Source organism: Doryrhamphus excisus, linkage group LG2 (genome assembly GCF_037039965.1).
Source record: "Doryrhamphus excisus strain RoL-2023G ecotype Guam linkage group LG2, RoL_Dexc_Guam_v1.1, whole genome shotgun sequence".
Taxonomy (NCBI): Eukaryota; Metazoa; Chordata; class Actinopteri; order Syngnathiformes; family Syngnathidae; genus Doryrhamphus; species Doryrhamphus excisus.
The window spans coordinates 14,231,042-14,252,304 of NC_136358.1; the positions used below are offsets into that span (position 1 = coordinate 14,231,042).

The 21,263-nt window shown below is 42.1% G+C and overlaps 1 protein-coding gene across 3 annotated transcripts in view; it reads left to right on the top strand.

The window, feature by feature from the left end:
- Positions 1-21,263, top strand: part of sox5 (SRY-box transcription factor 5) — a 177,219-nt gene that overhangs the window by 20,605 nt on the left and 135,351 nt on the right. For 2 of the 3 annotated variants that reach the window (XM_078798521.1, XM_078798526.1), the window contains exon 4: positions 8,091-8,145. In XM_078798521.1, coding sequence (XP_078654647.1) covers positions 8,102-8,145 — 44 coding nt within the window. In that variant the 5' untranslated portion in view covers positions 8,091-8,101. Of the gene's footprint in view, positions 1-8,090; positions 8,150-21,263 lie in introns of all 3 variants that reach the window. The other variant, XM_078798527.1, reaches the window with a different exon arrangement.

The following is a 21,263-nucleotide window of genomic DNA, read 5'->3' on the forward strand; positions in this document are numbered from 1 at the left end:
ACATGTCCAGAGTTTAATTATAAAACATTAGTTCTTTCAGCGCGTGCTCAGATATGATGTAACACGCAGCTTTTAAAAATGGAGGCGATCAATCGGCACTGAACTGCTGCGGAAAGTTTGTTTTTGATCCAAACTAAATTTCAAGACTGGACGAACGGAAAACTCGCAATATGGAGTTATTCCAACAAGTGAAAGAAAGAAGTATAGAACAATGCTTAAATCAATCTTTGCTTAAGGATTTCAATACCAAAAAAGAACACGGCGAACGGCTGCTTCCAGTCAACTTTATTTTTCACACTTCCACCACCAGAGCACAGCACACACACCGATTCCCACACTTCCTGGTTCACAGGTCATGCTCAACCCTCCCCACATAGCTGGCCAAACACATGCCTGCAACAGAAGAACCAACCAGTGATTATTGCAAGCGATAAAAAGATATCTGAATACAACACAATTAAATACATGTATTTGTACGCTTGTGTCTTCGTTGGAATAGGTGTGTATGCTATGTCAGTTGGTTCTTCTGTTGCAGGCATGTGTTTGGCCAGCTATGTGGGGCGGGTTGAGCATGACCTGTGAACCAGGAAGTGCGGGAATCGGTGTGTGTGCTGCGCTCTGGTGGTGGAAGTGTGAAAAATAAAGTTGACTGGAAGCAGCCGTTCGCAGTGTTCTTTTTTGGTATTGAAATCCTTTAGCAAAGATTGAGTTAAGCTGCTTTTGTATCGATTTAAGCAGACCAAATTGGCTGGTAGGAGATGAAAAGGGCATCGTAGTAACCGGATTATCATAATAACCGGGTATCGTACTAACGGAACTAATTATATCATAAAAGACTAGAAATTTGCCGGGAAATGAAAATAGTATCGTAATAAGCAGTAATTCGTTATAACCGATATCGATATAACGAGACTTTACTGTGTCAGATGGACAGATTAAGACTGAATCCCAGTTGTACCCCTAGTTTCTAGGGCTGAAGACCCCTTACTCCTTACCTCTTACCCCTTTAAATAAGGAGAGCACAGAACATGCAAAACCTAGACATAAGGGATAAGATGAGGAGTAAGGGGTATATTTGGGATTCAGCCTTAGTATTGATCATTTGATTGGTTTATCTCCTGTATTGTACATTGTCCAGCCATAACATTTTGACTATTGGGGTCCATGCATGTATGTCCTCCCGAACATCTTCAGACAGTTTACATTTTGAAGAAAGAGTGACAATTTGCCAAATAGGTGCCTCAGAGTGGGAGCGACGAGGAAAAGGAGAGCTATAATTTGTCTGACTGTCAGAGGAAGTAAGGTCTCTCCAGGGTGTGTGACAGTTTAAGTGAATAGAGACATCAGCCATCGTGTGTTTTGTTCTTTTTTTTTTTTCTCTAGACATCGTTTGCTGAGATATCGTTTTCTTTGCTCAGACCTGTCAAAGCCAAGACAGCCCCAAGTGTTTTTATTTTTTATTTTTTACAACCCTCTATGCAGCTTTCTGTGGATGTGACTGCTAAAAGGGAGCTGTGCAACAGGTACAATGGAGCGTTGGTAGTGAATCGCTACACTACAATTTGCCTGTGTTGCAAATAGTAACATTAAGCCACTTTGTTCCTTCCCAGACAGGGCCTTAATAAATATTTTTCTCTTGAATGCATTCAGTACTCCGTAAATGTCTCGTGTTGCGCCCCCTTGGGGTTCTTGTCAGAATGCTTTGGAAGACATACATGTAGTACAGGTACAGAAGTGCTTGTCAGTCTCCTAAAGGTAATTAAACTAAACACTCACTTACAGAGGGTGTTTAGTGGAGTGCATTCAACTGTGGGAGAAATTTCATCTGGTTTGGGTTTTATGGTGTATTTGGCAAATTTTCCCCGCTTTGTGTGCACTGTCTCAGGAGTCCAAGATTTGGCTTCCATAAACAAATACATACAGTCATATGACTCTATGTATTAGCGTTGCACACTGAGGCTTTAACAAAGCAATTTCCTCTAGTTTTCAAATGTTCCCATTGTGACAATAGCCCCTGTTTTACTTCCCTTCTTCCTCCGAATTGTGTTTTGCAATTGTGCTGTTCCCACCAAGTGATCACAGATTAGAAAACCAGGTTGAAAAATAACAAAAGACGTCAGTGTTTGACCCAGCTACCAGCTTGGCTCCTGATCTGACAAGGGGAGTGAAATGTTGAAGATTGGAGTGTCCTAATTTTTTCTCACGACTGTAACTCACGTTTGAGGCGGCCAAAGGATTGTGGTCAAAATACGTTTCGTAGACATGCTAGCATACATGATTTACACTGTATTTTCCGGACGCTTAAATTGTTGTGGAGTAGGAAATGAAGAGGGAAAAAAACATATACATATAAGGACTGTAAACCAATAAAAGTAATTTTAATAAATGATCCTAATAAATGATCCATGTTTTGTGGTCTACTATGGCTTATTATTATTATTATTATTATTATTATTATTATTATTATTATTATTATTATTTTCTTCATCATTTGTAGCATTATGGTCACTGGGCGTCAGTAAAGATCCATTGATGAGACATGACATTACATGACCTTTACACTGCAGCCATGGCATGTCCAGGAAAAAAGTTATCCTCCCAATCCATGTGGAAGTGGTAAGTTTTTACTGGAAAATACAGTAATTATTGGACGAATGGACAGGGTTTTATGGAGAATTGGTTGGTAAGTCCTTGCCCGGCGCCTTAGTTAATCCGATTCACGGGGGTAAAACTTTGGGGTTTAATAATGGCGCCACCATGTGGTGTTTTTCCCAGAAAAACAGTAGCCCAGTCAATGCAATGGGGTTGCATGTTTTACCAAATTTTCACCGTTTTGCTTTCAAGGATTCAGGAGTAGAAGAGTTGGCAAACAAATGCATGCAGTCATGTAAAAAAAGACCCCCAAAGGGGGCAGTACCTGTGCTGTGCAGTAGAGTTTAAAAAAAAAACCATCTGTATCCCACCAGTTAATCTATCCAGTGTGTCCTCATTAGCCTGTCTGTGACTCAGACCACTGGGATGAATCAGCTGTAGAACACAAGGATCCGATCTCAGACGAGTGATCAACCATCCTCCTGAAGCGTTTACCATGAGTAGGCTGATCCCAGATCTGCGCCTGGAGAGGTGCTGGAGGGGTGCGGGGTTGCAAACAGGAAGTGGAAGAGATCAAATGCGCCAATCAGAGTGTGGTGAGGGGAGACTAAACATCATCACTCGACAGGAAGGAAGTAGCTAGAATGACACACTCGTGTGTGTGATTTTTACCGTTTATATCCAACACCCAAATATTTACTTCTGTGCAACTGCCACCCTCTACCACAAAGCTGTTATTCTGCATAAGCATTGTGTATATATTTGAGCCAGTGCGTGTGTACTGTATGCTTTGTGTACATCGAGGGCTTGGGCTGGAGGTCCTGTTGGGACCACCTTGGTGAACAATGACTCTTTTATTCCACGGCCAGCGTTTTACTGGACTCTTTGTCTCACAGCCGACACACAACCAGACAGGAAACACACATAACGCCGCACACGTATAACCTCATGCTAACTGCAGTGGGGGGTTCACTTTTCCCAAAGACTAGACATGTGTGTGCCTATGAATTGTCGGCCTGTTGGGCTCCAACTTTAGGAATGTTTTGGTTACAATCTTTCTTTCGGGAAAGAAAGCAAACTCCTTCAGTGCATCTTCACATGATTGACTTTGTTGTTCGGATAGATGGCGGGATTCACACAACAAAAGTGGTAGATCATTAACTCATTCGCTACCGAAGACATATTAATGGGATTTATTTTATTGGGATGGCTCAAAATGCTTGGTTTCAAAAACTGCTCTTTTGTGATGTCACAAAGGGGCGGACTTCCTTATATGGTTCATAGTTAAGAAGCACTTTGGGCTTGTGACCAATCACAGCATGCCCGGAGGCGGGCCATGGGTAGAATAAATTAAAACAGACCATTTTGACAGGAATCACCAATCAAATGAAATACAACTGGAATAGGCGCAGATTCTGTATGCGGGTTATTGTGTGTAGCTGCAGTTTGAGTACAGACATTGTAGTGATGAATTAGTTGATGTGTGACTGGATCAACATACTATAGCATCATTGTATGCACACACAGTGTTTCAGGTGTCTTCCTTATACTTTGTAAACATCAAATGGTTAAACAGCTTTGGTCCCAGTATTGACCCCTGGGGTACGCCACACGATACATTCAAGCTCATAGATGTATATCCTCCGAGTTTCGCATATTGCCTCCTGTGTGCTAAATATCCTTTAACCCAGTTCAAAGCTAATCCTCTGACTCCATACCTCACTAATTTGTAATTAGGATATTGTGATGAATTGTATTGAAATTGGAAATTATGGTCTTATATTTGTAAATACATTATTTTCATGTAAAATGCTTTTTTATGTTGTTTATGTTATGGCATAGTTGTGCTAATGTGTGCCAAAGTGAAAATTATGCTTGAAATATCTTCCTTTTTTGTTGAGAACTGGTATTTTGCTGAAACTTCTACTTCTACTCAATATTGTTTTCTGGAACCAGTTAGAACGCTTTATTCGACCTTCTTAACACAAAACGTCTGCAATCAGGTCTCGGCAAGTAAACAAAACATAAACGTTTGAACTTGAAGGCCACAGTTATTGTGAACTTCTGTTCCCAGAAACAGATAATGACTATAGGTTTGGCCATCTGCATGTGTCCCAATCTCTCTTCTTCATTAACATTGAGCCCTGAACCACCAGATGTTTCATCACTATCGCAGCATTAGAAGTCAGCTTAATAGGCAGATGTGTGCGTCTCTCTCTCTCACTGATTGTTGTCATGATAGAGAATAGTCTGATTACTGCCTCTGATTAGGCCAATGGGCTGCTAATCCTCGCACGGGGAGACTTCACAAACCAGCGTGCTGACAACAACGTGGGAAAAAACAAGTTATGCAACTCATAGAAATATGTTTATTTTTTAAAAAATGCAGTCGCACAATTGGAAAGGCAGGCACTATTCTAATATGTGCAAGTATAGTAGGTGATGTAGGGAGGTTTACCTGATGCACAGAGTCACAGAGGTCTGATGTCAGGCTTTATAATGAGAGTTTGGTCACTCATCCCAAATGTCATGTTTATCCGATCCCTTTTAAAAACCCTGTGACAATGGAACAGATGGGACTGCCTTTTGTCCTATACACACACACACACACACACACACACACGCACACAATGTCGACTCTCACTGGGAGATGTGAGTTGGGTTTAAGGTTGTGTGATTGTGTTTAGCCAAGCAGAGTGATTGTGCTCTACAGGGGAGCCAGCCTGCTCTCACCACGCCAGACGGACAACACACACACACACACACACACACACACACACACACACACACACAGCCCACTGCCACTCTTGCACAATATTTATTTCTTTTTTTTTAGCTATCCCTTGCTGGTTTTGTTGTTCTAAAAGATTAACTCAGGATAAATGTCTTCATTCTGTTTCAGGAGTCAATATTTTGATATTTGGCTACCTAATAGGAACGCTCAGCTCTGAGTAATTAGTGTGCAGGATTATTGATCACATACACACTTTTTTTTTGTTGCGCTTAGTGTAACTTTTCCTTTTCAATTAGATGATATTCCTCAGCATCACCCCCAGCCAATACTTAAAAAAAACCTGCTACATCATTTTCTGTGTTCTGTATTTCCTGAATGTTATTTACACAACAGCCAACTCCTGCAGTGATTATCCATCATATCATTATTTCATCTATACCAAATTGGATAGCTAAGTAAAAACTTTTTACAAAGATTGTTAGAGACCTGTAGACAAGAAATAATGCCCCATAGTCATCTTTACATCCCTATTATTCATTCTTAACACCACATTGCAACTCTTATGCTGAAGGGACTTCTTTTAGACTTCAATGTATTTATTTATTATTTTATTATAACAAGACAGGGCAAAACGGGCTGCACGGCTGATGAGTGGATTGTGCGCAGGCCTCACAGCCTGGAGACCAGATTTCGATTCCACTCTCGGGCATCTCTGCATGTTCTCTCCGTGCGTTTTGTCCGGGTACTCCGGTTTCCTCCCACATTCCAAAAACATGCTAGGTTAATTGGCGACTCCAAATTGTCCATAGGTATGAATGTGAGTGTGAATGGTTGTTTGTCTATATGTGCCCTGTGATTGGCTGGCGACCAGTATAGGGTGTAAAGACAGCTGGGATAGGCTCCAGCACCCCCGTGACCCTTGTGAGAATAAGCGGTAGAAAATGAATGAAAACAGGGCAAAACCTCCTGAAAGTCAAACACTGAACATGAACATGAACTTGAACTTCATACTGAAATTTTTATCCCATTCTCTTTTCACTGCTCACATGAAAGCACACCATTTTGATTTTGATTTTAGCCTTAGCTCCATTACAAGCTGTTAGTCGGACAGAACAAAAGCAGACAGGCGCCAAACACTAAAAGCTTTTCTTCCTGTGACTCACCCACACACCAGTGACCAGGAGAGACAATGCCACAACCCTTAGACCTGCTTGAAAAATGTGCCTAAAAAGAATTTCTTACCTTATAATCAGGTTATGTTACTTAACGCTAATCCAGAGAAACCACAGTAATTGTGACCTCATGCTCTTGTATTTTGTTATGTACGATGAAATAAAAATCCATCCATTTCTAGTGCAAATCATGAAAATCTGCCTGTGTTCAAGTGCCCTGGACTGATGAAGTTATTTATCTCTTTATGTTGTACTGAAGTGGCCATTGTGTACACACACATTGTGGAGAAGAGGGGCAACCAGCGAGCAGCATAAATCCACCAGTCCACGCTCAATGGCTCCACCAGCAGCGTGCCAACCTCGGCTCAGCATGCACCTGGCGTCCCCTCACACACCACCACCATTATTAATTGCTGATCCATATTTATGTGGCACAAATTTACCATTTACTTATGCATAAAATTGCGGATGGGGCCGGGGCGCTTAGCCAGAGACAACAGCAACCTTTTTAAAGAGTGATAAATGGGATTGTATTTGTGTGTATTTTTATAGACGGAGGTTTTAACAGTTGGTCGTGGCAGGAAGGCAACATCGAGCTGCCAACGAGATCCTATGATGTGGATATGTCCGCTCATTTGTTGTTCTACAATGATGGTCATTAGCTGAACCACCAGAAGATAGAAGAGATATATGACACAAAAAAGTTAAGGCTATTCGGTGACATTTCAGAACGAATTTAAAATGTAGTATAACCTTTACAGTTGAACTTACCAGTGATTGCAGTACTTTTTGCACAACTTGCTGTTCTCTAACAAGGACCTGAACAGTAACATTTACAACAGGTGTATCCATGAATCAAATGCATCCATAAATCACGTTTCGACCATGACACCAAGGCTTCTGTTTTGCTCTGGGTTCACCTGTAAAATTTATATTGCATTTCATCAGAGATGGGCGAAAGTCAGTGTGTTGCAGTTACAAGTCTCAAGGAAGTCAAGTCTTCAACTCCAAGTTTCAAGTCAAGTCTCTTCTATGTGCAAGTGCAAATCTAAGTCAAATCTCAAGTCAATACAAAACAGGTCATGTCAAGTCCGGAGTCATAATCTTGAAAGTTGTTACAGATCACAAGCACATTTGACTCTGTCTAGTATTAAGTCTTTAATATTGTCAAGTCAAATCCAAAGGCATGCTGCAATTTCACCCAACAGCCGATTATCGCTAACGTTTGGTGAGTAGTGCATGTTAAATCAATAGCCTTTCATTTGGATGATGTGTTGGCATACAATCAGGACAATGGTGTGTGTTTCTGTTGCCATGGTGACCGTGAGTCACCTTCTGGACCAGTCAGTCCACCTTCGATGCTAAAACATCACCACACACTGTCTTGTATCTCTTCATTGAGTATACCTGTACCCACTTTTTACCGACTATTTTTCTCCTCTTTCTATCCACCAATTGATTTTACTCCATCATCTGCCTTTCCATTGTATGTTTTGTGTGTTTGCGTATAGGTCACCTTGTTATTGTCAAGCAGGCTTGCTTTCCCGGAGTGTGAAATACAACTGAATTTCTCTCTTGTTTTTCTTTAACAGGATTGTCTCTGATGGGTATCAACAGCACGGCAGAGGCATTTCTCAAGGGACCCTTGTAGGTCAGCTGCTATTTTGGTGCCACAAATACACAAATACGTAATTACACACACACACACACACACACACACAGAGGCTACATGTGTTAAGGTTCATTGCAAATAGTTTTTATGGGATATTGTGGCCCGTTACTCTTTGTCACCCATGTTTCACAAGGTCAAACATAGAGTCCAAATCAGTTGCCATGACTACATAGTCACAATTTAAGCTGTTTACACTATAAGCTTTGTGCCAGTGGGCAGCCAGACAGTGTAATCAGTCCTTATTACCACCCAAAAGTCAAATTACCATAGATAGACTGAAGAAAAAAATTGTCATACATACTGATGTTAAATCAAATCTTAATTAAAACTTCCCATAAACACATCAATGATGTCGTAGTTGCACCCAGGGCCGATATATTATGTAATAGTTTGCTATGCATTTTCTTTTATATGCTGTGTTTGTCATACTTTTGCATTTTAAGGACTGTGAATTTGTACTGTAACTTACTGGGACACAAGGGGCTAGAGGGTACACAGGCTAAACGGTCAGACAGGAAAATGACATATGGCGGTCTGGGAGAGTGGAATTGTTTACTTGGGGGGAAAAAGCCGTCGGCGAGAGAAACCGACAGCTGAGACAAAAGACATGTCTTCAGAAAATAATACATACAAATAAATACAAAATAATATATACAAAATAAATTAATAAAACTAACAAAAAATAAAAAACTATATAGTGAAAATAAATAATTAAATATTTACAGGTTAATAACTACATTATTTTAAATGTAATATTCCGCAGAGAAAAGCTTTCTAGATCTTCCAGAATCTGCACCTATTTCAGCTATATTTTCTTGGATTTCTGTTAATTTATTCCACCCGGGCACGCCCACATAAGGAAGTCACAGGCTGGATGGAGTGGTGACTTTGCACTGTGAAGTCACAGAGAGCCGGTGTTAGGGGAAAAAAAAAATAACTGAAACCAAACTTCTTTCAGGGCTCACTTCCAAATCTGCAAACCTCATTATCTGAAACTTTGACATAGTTTAACACGAGAATACAGCAGTCTAACTGCATTTATAGGTCAGAAAAGTGGAAAAAGGCATAATAGGTCTCCTTTAAACATTGCAATTTGTCAAGTCGGGTGAGAGAGGCCGACAAGCACAGCGACAGTAAACACGAGGTGTGAGTTATGGATGTGTAGTGGGAACATATGGCTCCTGCCAGGCCGGATTTCTGTGGTGAGGGACCTTGAGGACAGAACAGGAGAGGAAAGACCCACATACCATCTGGACAAGGGACAAAGTGGAGGATGGAATTAGTCATGTGAGGGCAAGTACAGCTACGGAACAATGCCACGCCAGTTGAGAATAGTGACCTCACGGAGGAACTCAGACAGGCACATTCTGTAGTGTATAAATTTAGATCAGACAGATAGCCCATCCTGTCCTCATTTCTTAAAAACCATGACATTGGTATGCTTACATTGGCATTGCATTGTCGGACACATGGGTTTCACTCCTCGTCACTGTCCAGGAAACAAGGCCAAAGCCTCAGAATGGAGCCCCTGAGTTTTAATGTCCACTTGATGCGTCAAAAATGAGTGAAACTGGGCTACTTTCATAATGGGGTCATCCTCTCAAGAGCTGGAGTGGTCTGTCCGACTTCTAGGTCAGCATGCAAACTTTGATTGTGTTAGTCACAGTGTAAAAACTACCTGGGGTCCTGAACTTTCAGACCAGTACCACGTCTTATCTGATCAGCCAACACGCTTTGTGTCCATTCACAGCGAGTCTGTCAACGCAGGTTATTCTCAGCTTGTAACAATTCAGACAACCTGGGGGATGTCTAACAAATATGTATGCTGGAACTCGGGCAGGGATCCTATATACATCATATTTGGTGAATAGCTAAGGTTATCTACTTCCTGCACAGAGCCAGCGCAGTCACCATAATAGCATGTCGCCACACGACTACATACAGTATTATGTGTTTCACACGATCACCTTTACATAGGTGTTGAAACTCGCCAACAAAAGCCACCATTTGACCGCAAACTCAACATATTCCGATGATTTCAAAGTATCAAAAACTTGGTCAGAGTGTGCCACCTGCTTGCTTCCCACAATGTGTACTGTGACACAGTGGGTGGCTTGTTTACAGACGCGTGGGCACTGAGGAGCTGATGGCTTAAATAGATACGCCACGCTGATGTAGGATGTGCGCTCTTTTGTTTGTGTTTAAAGAGACAAATGGCCCAAATACACACATGCATTTATAAACATCTGTGTACAGCACCAGTCAGCTCCTAAGTGCTTGGTAACAAAGTTCATCCAAAGGATCCGTTATAAATACAGTGTGAGTAATATGCAGCCAGTAAGCAGTAACAGTAGTGATAGTAAATAGATATTAAGATGATCTGTCTTCCAATATATGCAGTAATAATTGCTTATTCGGTTATAAAGAATCAATAAGCAAATGAAAACATTACTTTACTTACATAAATAATAACATAAGTTCAAACCGACACATTGTATGTACACAAGTAGATATTCATTCATTCATTCATTCATTTTCTACCGCTTTTTCCTTATTATTGATAAAACTAACAAACATTAGAATTCATTGATAAATATATAAGATTACATTTCCATTATTTTTTTACTTCTAAAATACATGATTTCAGTAGAAATGATTAATACATATGGCTGCACAGTGCGTGAGTGATTAGCGTGCAGGCCTCACAGCAAGGAGACCAGAATTCGATTCCACCCTCTGGCATCTCTGCATGTTCTTCCTGTGCATGCGTGGGTTTTCTTCGGGTACTGCGGTTTCCTCCCACATTCCAAAAACATGCTAGGTTAATTGGCGACTCCAAATTGTCCATAGGTATGAATGTGAGTGTGAATGGTTGTTTGTCTATATGTGCCCTGTGATTGGCTGGCCACCAGTCCAGGGTGTACCCCACCTCTCGCCTGAAGACAGCTGGGATAGAAAATGAATGAATGATTAATACATCATAAATGCAGCAAAATAAATCCAAAAATTACAGTATCGTATCTCACCTCTGTCAGAAACACTTTTCTCACATTATTAAAGAAACATAAAAGGGATGCCAGTCTTTCCATTGGTAATCTGACTCCCTTGCAGGAAAAGAGCTATTGTGTGTGGCAAGCAGTCCCGCCCCCTAAACACACACTGTATATACAGTATAGTATCCACATTCATGTTGCACTGCAGTGGGAGCATCATCTGTCACCAAGGGACGACAGATTGTCCTCACGGTGTTCCTTCAGGTCCCTTTGGCGACACTCAATATGCCCACTGACACACATATACAACTCCATGTCGTCAAATGGACCATAATCGCTGTACTGTAGTGTCTGGTCTGTATCTTCTACAGTAAGCACACTGAGCTGTGATATGATTGGAAAATGAACTACATGCACAGATGAAATAGGAAAAAAACACTACCAATCATAAATAACACATCAGTGTGGCTATATGCACGACGTGGTGAGATCAGAACAGCATTGTAGTGGATTTAAGCAGCACATCAATTAAACATCAAGCGCATGCATCCTATGGTAATAATCAAGGGTCTTTTTAGTATCAAAGTGCTGCCCGGGCCTTTAAAGACCATCATCCATTATCAAGCATACAGAGCAAACTGTGTGAACTTCCATCTCTCACTTCTTCAGCACCTTCCTCTTGTTTGCATGTGTAAAAACCTGCAGGCATCCTAACTTGTCTGCTGCTGTTTTTAATTCTGTCCCTCTGTGGAATTGTCTCTCTGAAGAGTAAGACAGCGGAAAAGGAGAAGGAAATAGAACGCAGGTAGTTTCATTCCCCTCCTCCTCTTTCTCCCGGTGCCTGGGTTACGGCCAATTAGGCCTATTAGGAACAACAAAACACAACAAAACCCGGTCGGCGAGCAGGCAGGCAGGTAGTTAACGGTGGGAGGAATTGTTATCTCTCCCACCAACAGGAACAAAGAAGATGCTCTCCAGAGTGCCGGAGCAAGAATTTATACCTCCCGGTGTTCTCATTTCTACAATTAAACTCTTTACTGCAATTTCCAGGTGGTTGGCGGCCCCTGGGGGGGGCTCGCGAAGCACAGCCGAGAACATAATACCTGCAAAACGGCGTGTTATGTAATTAACCAAGTTTGAGACAATTGCTTAGGAGTGCATGCACTTTGCTACACTTAAACAAGACTACTCAGCTGGCGTATTGATTTAATTAATCGCATCCAACAGGGAGGTTATCTTTCTTTCTATATCCGACGTCACTAGATTATAATAATAATAATAATACATTTTATTTAAAAGCGCCTTTCAGGACACCCAAGGTCGCTGTACAGGAGATAAAAACACCAATATAAAATACAAGATAAAAGCCAACAAACAATAAATAAGAGCATACAATAAATCGGGAGAGGGGGGACCATGTGAAGCTGTTAAAGGGAATAGGCAAGTTTAAACAGATGGGTTTTGAGTTTAGATTTGAAAATGGGAAGGGTGGCAGAGTTTCGGAGGTCTGGTGGCAGAGCGTTCCAGAGTTGGGGAGCAGAGCGGCTGATTAAGAGTAGGCGATTAATGGAGCGCAGATGAAAGTAAGCTGACCTGGTGACGTTATTGATGTGGGATTGGAAAGATAGAGTGCTGTCGAGGATGACACCCAGACTCTTGACCTGCGGGGAGGGGGAGACTAAGGAGCTGTCGATGGAGAGAGAGAAGGAGTCAACTTTAGATAGGGTGGATTTGGTGCCAATGAGTAAGAATTCAGTTTTATTGCTGTTAAGTTTCAGAAAGTTGGAGGTGAACCATGATTTTATTTCAGAGAGACAGGAGGTGAGGGAGGGGGGTGGAAGTGTAGAGTTGGGTTTGGAAGAGAGGTAGAGCTGGGTGTCATCTGCGAAGCAGTGAAAATGAATGTCAAATTTACGGAAGATATGGCTGAGGGGGAGAAGGTAGGTTATGAAAAGAAGGGGCCCCAGGACAGAGCCCTGGGGCACACCTGTGGTGACTGGGGAGGGGTCAGAGGAGAAAGATTTAAGCTGAATGAACTGAGTGCGGTCTGTGAGATAAGAATGGAACCAGTGGAGGGGGGTGTGGGTGATGCCAATTTCGGAGAGTCTACTGAGGAGGATGGGGTGTGAGATGGTGTCATTGGCCCAAATGACACCATCCTCAGGTCAAGGAGGATGAGAATGGAAAGTGAACCGGTGTCAGCTGCAATGAGGAGATCATTGGTGATTTTGATTAGTGCAGTTTCGGTGCTGTGACGGGGACGGAAGCCGGACTGGAAGGGTTCATACAGATTGTTAAGGGTGAGATGTGCGTGAAGTTGGGAGGAGACTATTTTTTCAAGAATTTTGGAAATGAAAGGTAAGTTGGAGATAGGGCGGAGGTTATTGAAGTTGTTGGGATCTGAACCAGGTTTTTTCAGCATTGGGGTGACGGCAGCGGTTTTGAAAGCTGGGGGGACAGTACCGGTAGACAGTGAAGAGTGAATAATGGCAGAAATGAGAGGAAGCAGAGAGGAGAGGCAGGATTTGACCAGGATTGTGGGGATGGGGTCCAGCTGGCATGTGGAGGGCTTGGAATTGTGGATGATGTCAGATATTTCAGAGACAGTGGGGAGTTGAAAAGAGGAAAAAGGCTGGCTGTAGAGAAAGGGTTCGGATGTGGGGAGAGGAGGCGGTTGTGAACAGAGGTGCTGGTGAATGGAGTTAATTTTGTCATTGAAGAAAACCATCAGTGAGTTACAGGTTAACGTTTTATTAATTCCTTGTCCGTCGGTCTACCTGTTGGTGGTAACTACATCTGTATCCACAGCTGCCCTGACGTAGTCTGGCGGACACCTGGCTGCCGAATCACGCCTACGGCCTCCATGACCTCCACCAAACTCAGTCAGTAGCCAAATGGACCCAAATATTCCAATTGCGTTCGGTTTATTTGCTCAAACTGAAAGAATTGAACCTTTGTATACACCTCATTCCGAAAGAAAAGTGCCAATCCGAATGAACATATAATCAGATTCACAAGGGTGGAATATTCCTTTCCCCAATCCGATCGAGGTATCTTGTACCTGCTCAAACGGAAACTCGTCAGGGTGCGTTCTTCTTTGTCGTGTTTTTCTTCTTTAGTTGTTTATTGGCAGTTCTCAAGCAGCTTTCGGAATCTAAACCCTTCTATACTTTTACAAGTCCACTTTTTCTTTAAAAAGAAAATATATATCTATATAAAACATGTCCCGAGTTTAATTGTAAAATATTAGCAAGATTGAATTTGATCTTTTCCTGTTTAAATTTATCCTGGGTGCGTTCTTTCAGCGCATGCTCAGATATGACATAACACGCAACTCGAGACCTTCTTCAGTTTTAAAAATGGAGGCGATCAATTGGCACTGGACTGCTGCGGAAAGTTGGTTTTTGATCCAAACTAAATTTCAAGACTGGACGAATGAAAAACTCGCAATACAGAGTTATTCCAACAAGTGAAAGACAAACCCGGGGAAGTCTATCACGTGATGTTGATGTTTACGCTTTACTGAGCATGCACCATTGACTATTCTGTTTGATGATAGTGGCGCATGTAGACCAGACATTGGAATATTCCTTTCCACGTATAATATGTTTTTGGAAAGATTCCATTCGGAAAGAGGAAAAACTCCTCATGTAAACATGGCTAGTGTCAATCTATGTAATCCAGAAGGTCCTACAACTAAAATGTACTCTCAGCGGATCAAAAATTGCATATCCAATTAATTTCTTCTAGACACCCCAAAATATGAACACATAAGTTTTATAGTTTGAGTGTCATCAACAGGGTGCAACAGAGATACTGAAAGACTAGATAAGTAAAACGTATTGGTCAATGCACACACACACACACACACACACACACACACACCTCCTAAGTGACAGCATTAAAAGTAATCTTTGCCACTGGACTCAATTGGTCTCTTGTAGACAGTGTAATAACCTAGCGCAATTTAGCAAGAAGCAATTGTTGAAACAAGTGGTCTGACATGGCCTTGCAGTGTATGCATCCTCTACCTTCTCGTATCTCCAACACATACTCTACTCTACAATCCAGACGGTATAGTGACTTTGCGAGCATCATTGGGTGGCATCATCAAATAAAGACGTCCAGAGCGTGCTGGGGGAAGAGGACAGGGGGGTGGTAAATGAGATGTGACGTCTCATATTAGACTCCTCACTTCCCATTGAGCTGACACGTTCAACAGAGGATCACTTTGTGGTACTTTAATATCTGACGGGACGTGGTTAAATTCATACAATATCAATGCGCCATTTTGTGTCACTGATATGTGAAGTTGGAACACTTATCTCCTTTCTCATCAAAACGTAACATCCTTCTTTTTGTCATTTATTTTCTTTTACTTTTCGAGTATGCGACCTATTTTTTTTTAATTGGAAACAAATGTCTTTCAATTGAGGCTGCTTTTTTCCCCCCAAATTGCGTGCTCAATATCGAAGCTTTGAGGAAAAATTAAGGCTGAGGTGTGAATGTTTCTGTGGAATCCAAATTACACACACATTCATGACATAATACCTGCAAAAACTGTTTACTGTTATCACATAGGTCCTTAAAAATAACATTATGCAGAGTTTCTTGTTAAATTAAAGCGACACAGTTGTAGAATATATTTTTCCTCAAAGACTAGTGTTATTGTTCACGTGAATCATCTCCAAGTGTGTGTTTACCAAAACAAGGGTTTTCTTCACTTTCAATTACACACAGGGAACACCTTTGCCGCTGTGTGTGTTGCATGGGTACGTGCACAGCCACACATTTGTGTAACCTTTGTGTGTGTGAGATTGTATTTATGTACATAGTATGTGTGTCTGTATGCTCCGCAAGGCCCTGGGGTCACAGGCAGCTTGGTGACAGTGCAGATGGGATAACATATGACATGTGAGTGACTGAGTTTGTGTGTGTGTGTGTGTGTGTGTGTGTAGGTCTCGGTCCATCTGGGCTCCCCTCTGATGGGCCAGGACTCCCTCTGCTCTCCGCTTTCTATCAGTGGCCCACAGGGGAGCCAACAGGATGAGGAAGAGAGAGCTTTGCTTACCTTCATCACTTCCACCAACTCTATGACTCTTTCGGGACATGTTCGATTCAATTCTGGTGTATTTCATTCAACATATGCTCAAGGAGGACATTCACTCCAATTCCACATTCTAATTCTAATAGGATCATCAGTGAAAAGTATCCCAGAGAGCTCAGACCTCTGCCAAGGCTTGCCTACTTCCGAATCAATTAGCGAATGGCGTAGTATCTTTGTTGTTAAAATACGATACATTAAAAGTGAGTTTATGAAGAATTTGTTTTGCACTTGGAGAAACCAAATGAAACCAATTTTTTTTAATGTATTTTTGGCACTGACTTAAAGTTTTACTTTTGTAATTATTGGTCATAACAAAAGTAAGACTATTTGTTTTTGTTAGCACTCTAAACAGGCGACAAAAATATACATTCCCATAATGTAAGTATACATAGATATATTTGTTATATTTCAATAAATAGCAATTGATCCTTTGGTTGAATTAAATGACAATGCACACTGTAGCGTAGAATAAACGGGCTTCCTGCCATGTCTTAATTAGCTTGGGCTGTAGCATGTATTTGTGCCAATCTGGGATAGACAATGAAATATATATTTGTGAAGCTAATGTGCTTAGATGCCAGCGTGTTTGACCTATTTTCCCTCCAGCTTGGCAACTAAAGCATAATTAATTTTCACGTGTAGACAATTCATCGTACTCGGTTAAGGTGTTCCGGCAAGGTGATATTGATATTTTAAAAAGCTGCAATTAAAGTACAGAAAAGCCACTCTTTGCTGCCCCCTCCTTGCTTTACCTGCAGTAGGATATCCATGTCATTGGTGTGGTTTTGACTAGAGAAAGTTCATGTATGATTACATGCTGTGTGTACTGTATCCTTTCTGAAGTTTAATTGGGTCATTTTTTGTGTTGAATCCAATTTTTTTTCCCTGGCATCAGCCTCTTGTTGCCGAGCCAAGAGTTTTTTGGATTTTGCCACAGAGGCCAGACACAGAATGTACAGGACACACTGTGCATCTCTGACATTGTGCATTGTGTCCCCCATGAGACGTGCCGCACGCTCTCATTCAGGGGATCCAGCTCCACTGCGATCTCATGTGGCTGGCGAGGGCCGAGTGGCGTTAAGGGGCGGGGGGAAAGGCTGCGGGATTTGGACTCCGAAATGTGGAGGGGTTGGAGTGTGTGTATGTAGTTGGGATGAGAGGCAGACAGCAGGGAGCTGGGCAGTCAGTTTGTTCCTGTTCCATCCGTGGGATTGGCGCCAGAGCTTGGACAGGACTGATGGAGAGGGAGGGAGCAAAGGAGCAGGAGTCCGAGGATTGTGGATTTAGAAGTCAGCCGAAAAAATGGGAATCACAAGTAAAAAGGTCAAAAAGCTTCCAGATGACTTGATGAGGCCTGGATAATGTAACTTAATTAGTAAATTAATTAGTAACTTCAGATCGCACAACTCCGCCAAAGATGAACAAGAGTCTGTATTTGTGTTTGTGTATTGAGGACTGTTACAAAAGTTTTCCTTTCGATTCCTAGTTTGGATGCCAACTTTGCCGACTAAATCGCCTTCCATACCAACAAAAACGAAGCCAGTGAGCACCAGCAAAGAAGAAGTGGCTAAAAAATATGGCTTAATTTCATAAGAGAGCGAACCATCATCATGATTACCGAGTACCTCATCTTTGATGCGCTACATCTGACTTTTTCTAAGCCCGAGGTTCCCAAAGTGGGGAACACATACTCCCACGGGTATGCCAATTGTCATGGGGGTACCTGATTTTAATTATGTAACAGTTAAAATTAAGAAAGATGATATGAAGATATGTTTTATATCTTGGCTGCACTGAGTGGTTAGCGTGCAGGCCAGCTAGGAGACCCGAGTTCAATTCCCACCTTCGGCCAACATGCTCTCACTGTGCATGCGTGGGTTTTCTCCGGGTACTCCGGTTTCCTCCCACATTCCAAAAACATGCTAGGTTAATTGGCGACTCCAAATTGTCCATAGTATGTATGAAGGTGAGTGTGAATGGTTGTTTGTCTTTATGTGCCCTGTGATTGGTTGGCGACCAGTCCAGGGTGTACCCCTCCTCTCGCCCGAAGACAGCTGGGATAGTCTTCAGCACCCCCTGCGACCCTCATGAGGATAAGCGATATGAATGAATGAAAACTTATTTCTACTTATATAAACTTATATTTATAAAACTTACTTAAACTGCAGACAGTTTGTCCTTGGGGGCAAAATGTCTCCTTTAAAGGTTGCCAATCACTGGCCGAAGAGATCCCAAATGCTGGACAGTGCCATTTTTATTCTAGGTTGCACTCTCCCATTGACATTACAGCGAATAGCAAAAATATTTCTATTGATTTATTCTTCTTGGACCATGTGCCACCCCTTTACAAATACTTTTTAGACATGATTGTGTAATCCTGCTAAATAACTAACCAAGGCACAGCAATCAACATGTCATCCTGTACGATTCATGCTTGGCTTGGCAATCTTCTTCCCCTTATCTGCTCTTTCCCAGTCTTTCTATCTACAGTAGCTTTCTCCACTTCCCTTAAGCATAATGTGACTCCCTGTCAGGTATTGCTTGACCTGCCTGGTGATAATGGATGACATTATTTGGAAACGTTTGTGAAAGAGGAAGTGAGGGGTGTACAGGAGGAGGTGATGAATGTGTGTGTGTGTGTACTGGCTAGGGATGGGGGGTGTTGGAGGGAGGGGTTTACAGGGGTGTACATTACCATATCAAAGGCATACTCTGCTTTTCTGTCCTAATGGTAATTACACTGCCCACAATTGGCGCTCACTGCTCCGATCACAACAAGGGGGAGAAAAAAAATCTCAAAATGGAAGGAGGGGTATTGTAGGGAGGTGTGTGCCCGTGTGTATGTGTGTGTGTGTGTGTGTGTGCGGTGCATACTATTGGCTGGGGCTTTCAGGTTATGTTAATATTGCTCATCTATTTAATTAGGTGCTGGCTTTGTTTACATCTTTTGGCCCCCTTCTAGGAAAGACAGACAGTGGGAGAGAGAGAGAGAGAGAGAGAGAGAGAGGAAGAGAGGAGGGAGCGATTGAACGAGTATCAGAAGAGCGCACCAGAGAGAGTGTGGAGGGAAAATAGGAAAGTGATTCCCGGCGCTGGGTGCTGGGATGGCTGCAGTGAGGTGCGACTGCACCTTTTTAAAGCCTTAATGAGGTCCGCTGTGGATGGGCCTTTGATGGGCCTCCTAGCGCCGCCCATCTTGTGCGGCCTGGCCTTTGAGAAGGAGCTGCAGCCAGATTTAACACTGATTGCCACTCGTCTACCTTGGCACGCTGCTACAGATTGACGGTGTCGGCTTTTACAGTACAGTGGACAGGATCACTTTCAGGTGGCTGTTTTATTTCACCCAGTCAGACATACGTAATACTGTTCAGGTAATGTTTTAAGAGACGGGCGAGCTGGACCTCAGCTGACCTTGGACTGGTCACCACCATTCATACTTATAGACAATTTCGGTGTTCCAATTAATGTTATTTGTAAATGCCCAGCGGAGAATCAAATCATCCATCCCCTAATTAAATTTTTAAATCAGATTAATCAGTTTTCACTGTATTTTATGAACAGTAATATAAATGACAGGACTGGCTACACAGTGGTTTATTGGTTAGCGAGCAGGCCTCACAGCAAGGAGACCAGAGTTCAATTCCACCCTCGGCCATCTCTGTGTGTGGAGTTGTGTGAGTGGAGTTATGTGTCCGGTTTCCTCCCACATTCCAAAAACATGCTAGGTTAATTGGCGACTCCAAATTGTCCATAGGTATGAATGTGAGTGTGAATGGTTGTTTGTCTATATGTGCCCTGTGATTGGCTGGCGACAGTCCAGCGTGTACCCCGCCGCTCGCCCAAAGACAGCTGGGATAGGCTCCAGCACCCTCGTGAGGATAAGCAGTAGAAAATGAATGAATATGTGACTGGACATGATTGCCTACATTGAATGTAGAGTATGTTTTAACAGCTCCAAATGACCTGAAAGTTTAAGTCACGCTAAAACATCCTACACACCATAATATCATTTGTCTCTTTGCAACATCCCTTGCATGTGTCTTCCTCTGAAGTCAGCTTTTGGCTGGAATTAGCGGTACCTCTTTTCGCTCACACAATCAGATAATATACTGTACCTCCTCCTCGCTCAGTCCGGGTGCGCAGAGAAATTAGCCTCCCACTTCATCTACTACTTTAGTCTGCCGTGGTATGATTGAATTCTTCCTTCGACAGCGTCCAGTGTGTTCAGACCTCTCCCCGATAATGAACCAGATCTCTTGATCAGCCTGTTCAACCGACTGATGTCCCTTGCTGTCTTTTAGTGTGCTGAATAGAAGATTACTTGAATGAACTTTGGCGTCCAGTGGGCTGAAGTGTCAGTGAATGCACCTCGCAGTATAGCGTGGTGGATAGTGAGGAAGTGGTATTCTGAGGACATGTTTGAAAGTTGGCTGTACTTAATGTATACAGTGTTGGACTTGATGTAAGCAAGGAATAAAGTTCAAAGTTCATCTGTGGGATTACTATACTTGCCTCGGCCCCTGATAACAGGGAGATGAAGCTTGTCATGATGCTAATGTGTTAATTGCACAATATATTGGGCTTTTCCTTGGTGTTTAAGGTCAAATTCTAAGTTGCTGAACTGTCCAACCATGTTTGAAAAATACAGGACTAAAAGACATGAGAAGCAAAAGTTGACGTCATTTCTGAACTCTGTAACTCCTGGTTAATTGTTGCAAAGAGGTGCTTCCATTACAGGTTAGTCATATATTTGTTGTCAGCATGTTTGTAAATATCCATAAAGACGAGATTGCATTTATGCATGCAGTTATCCTTCTTTAAAAAATGCCAAGAGAGCTTTTCAAACAAGCTAGAAAGTACACTTGCCTTGCTATTCAGGTGTGGATGAAGGGCGAGTAGGTCAGTCAAAGTAGACTGAAAGAAGCAAGGATGTGATTTCTTCTCAGGTTGAGGTTAATAAATGATGGAAAATTGACAGAAAAGGTATAGTGGG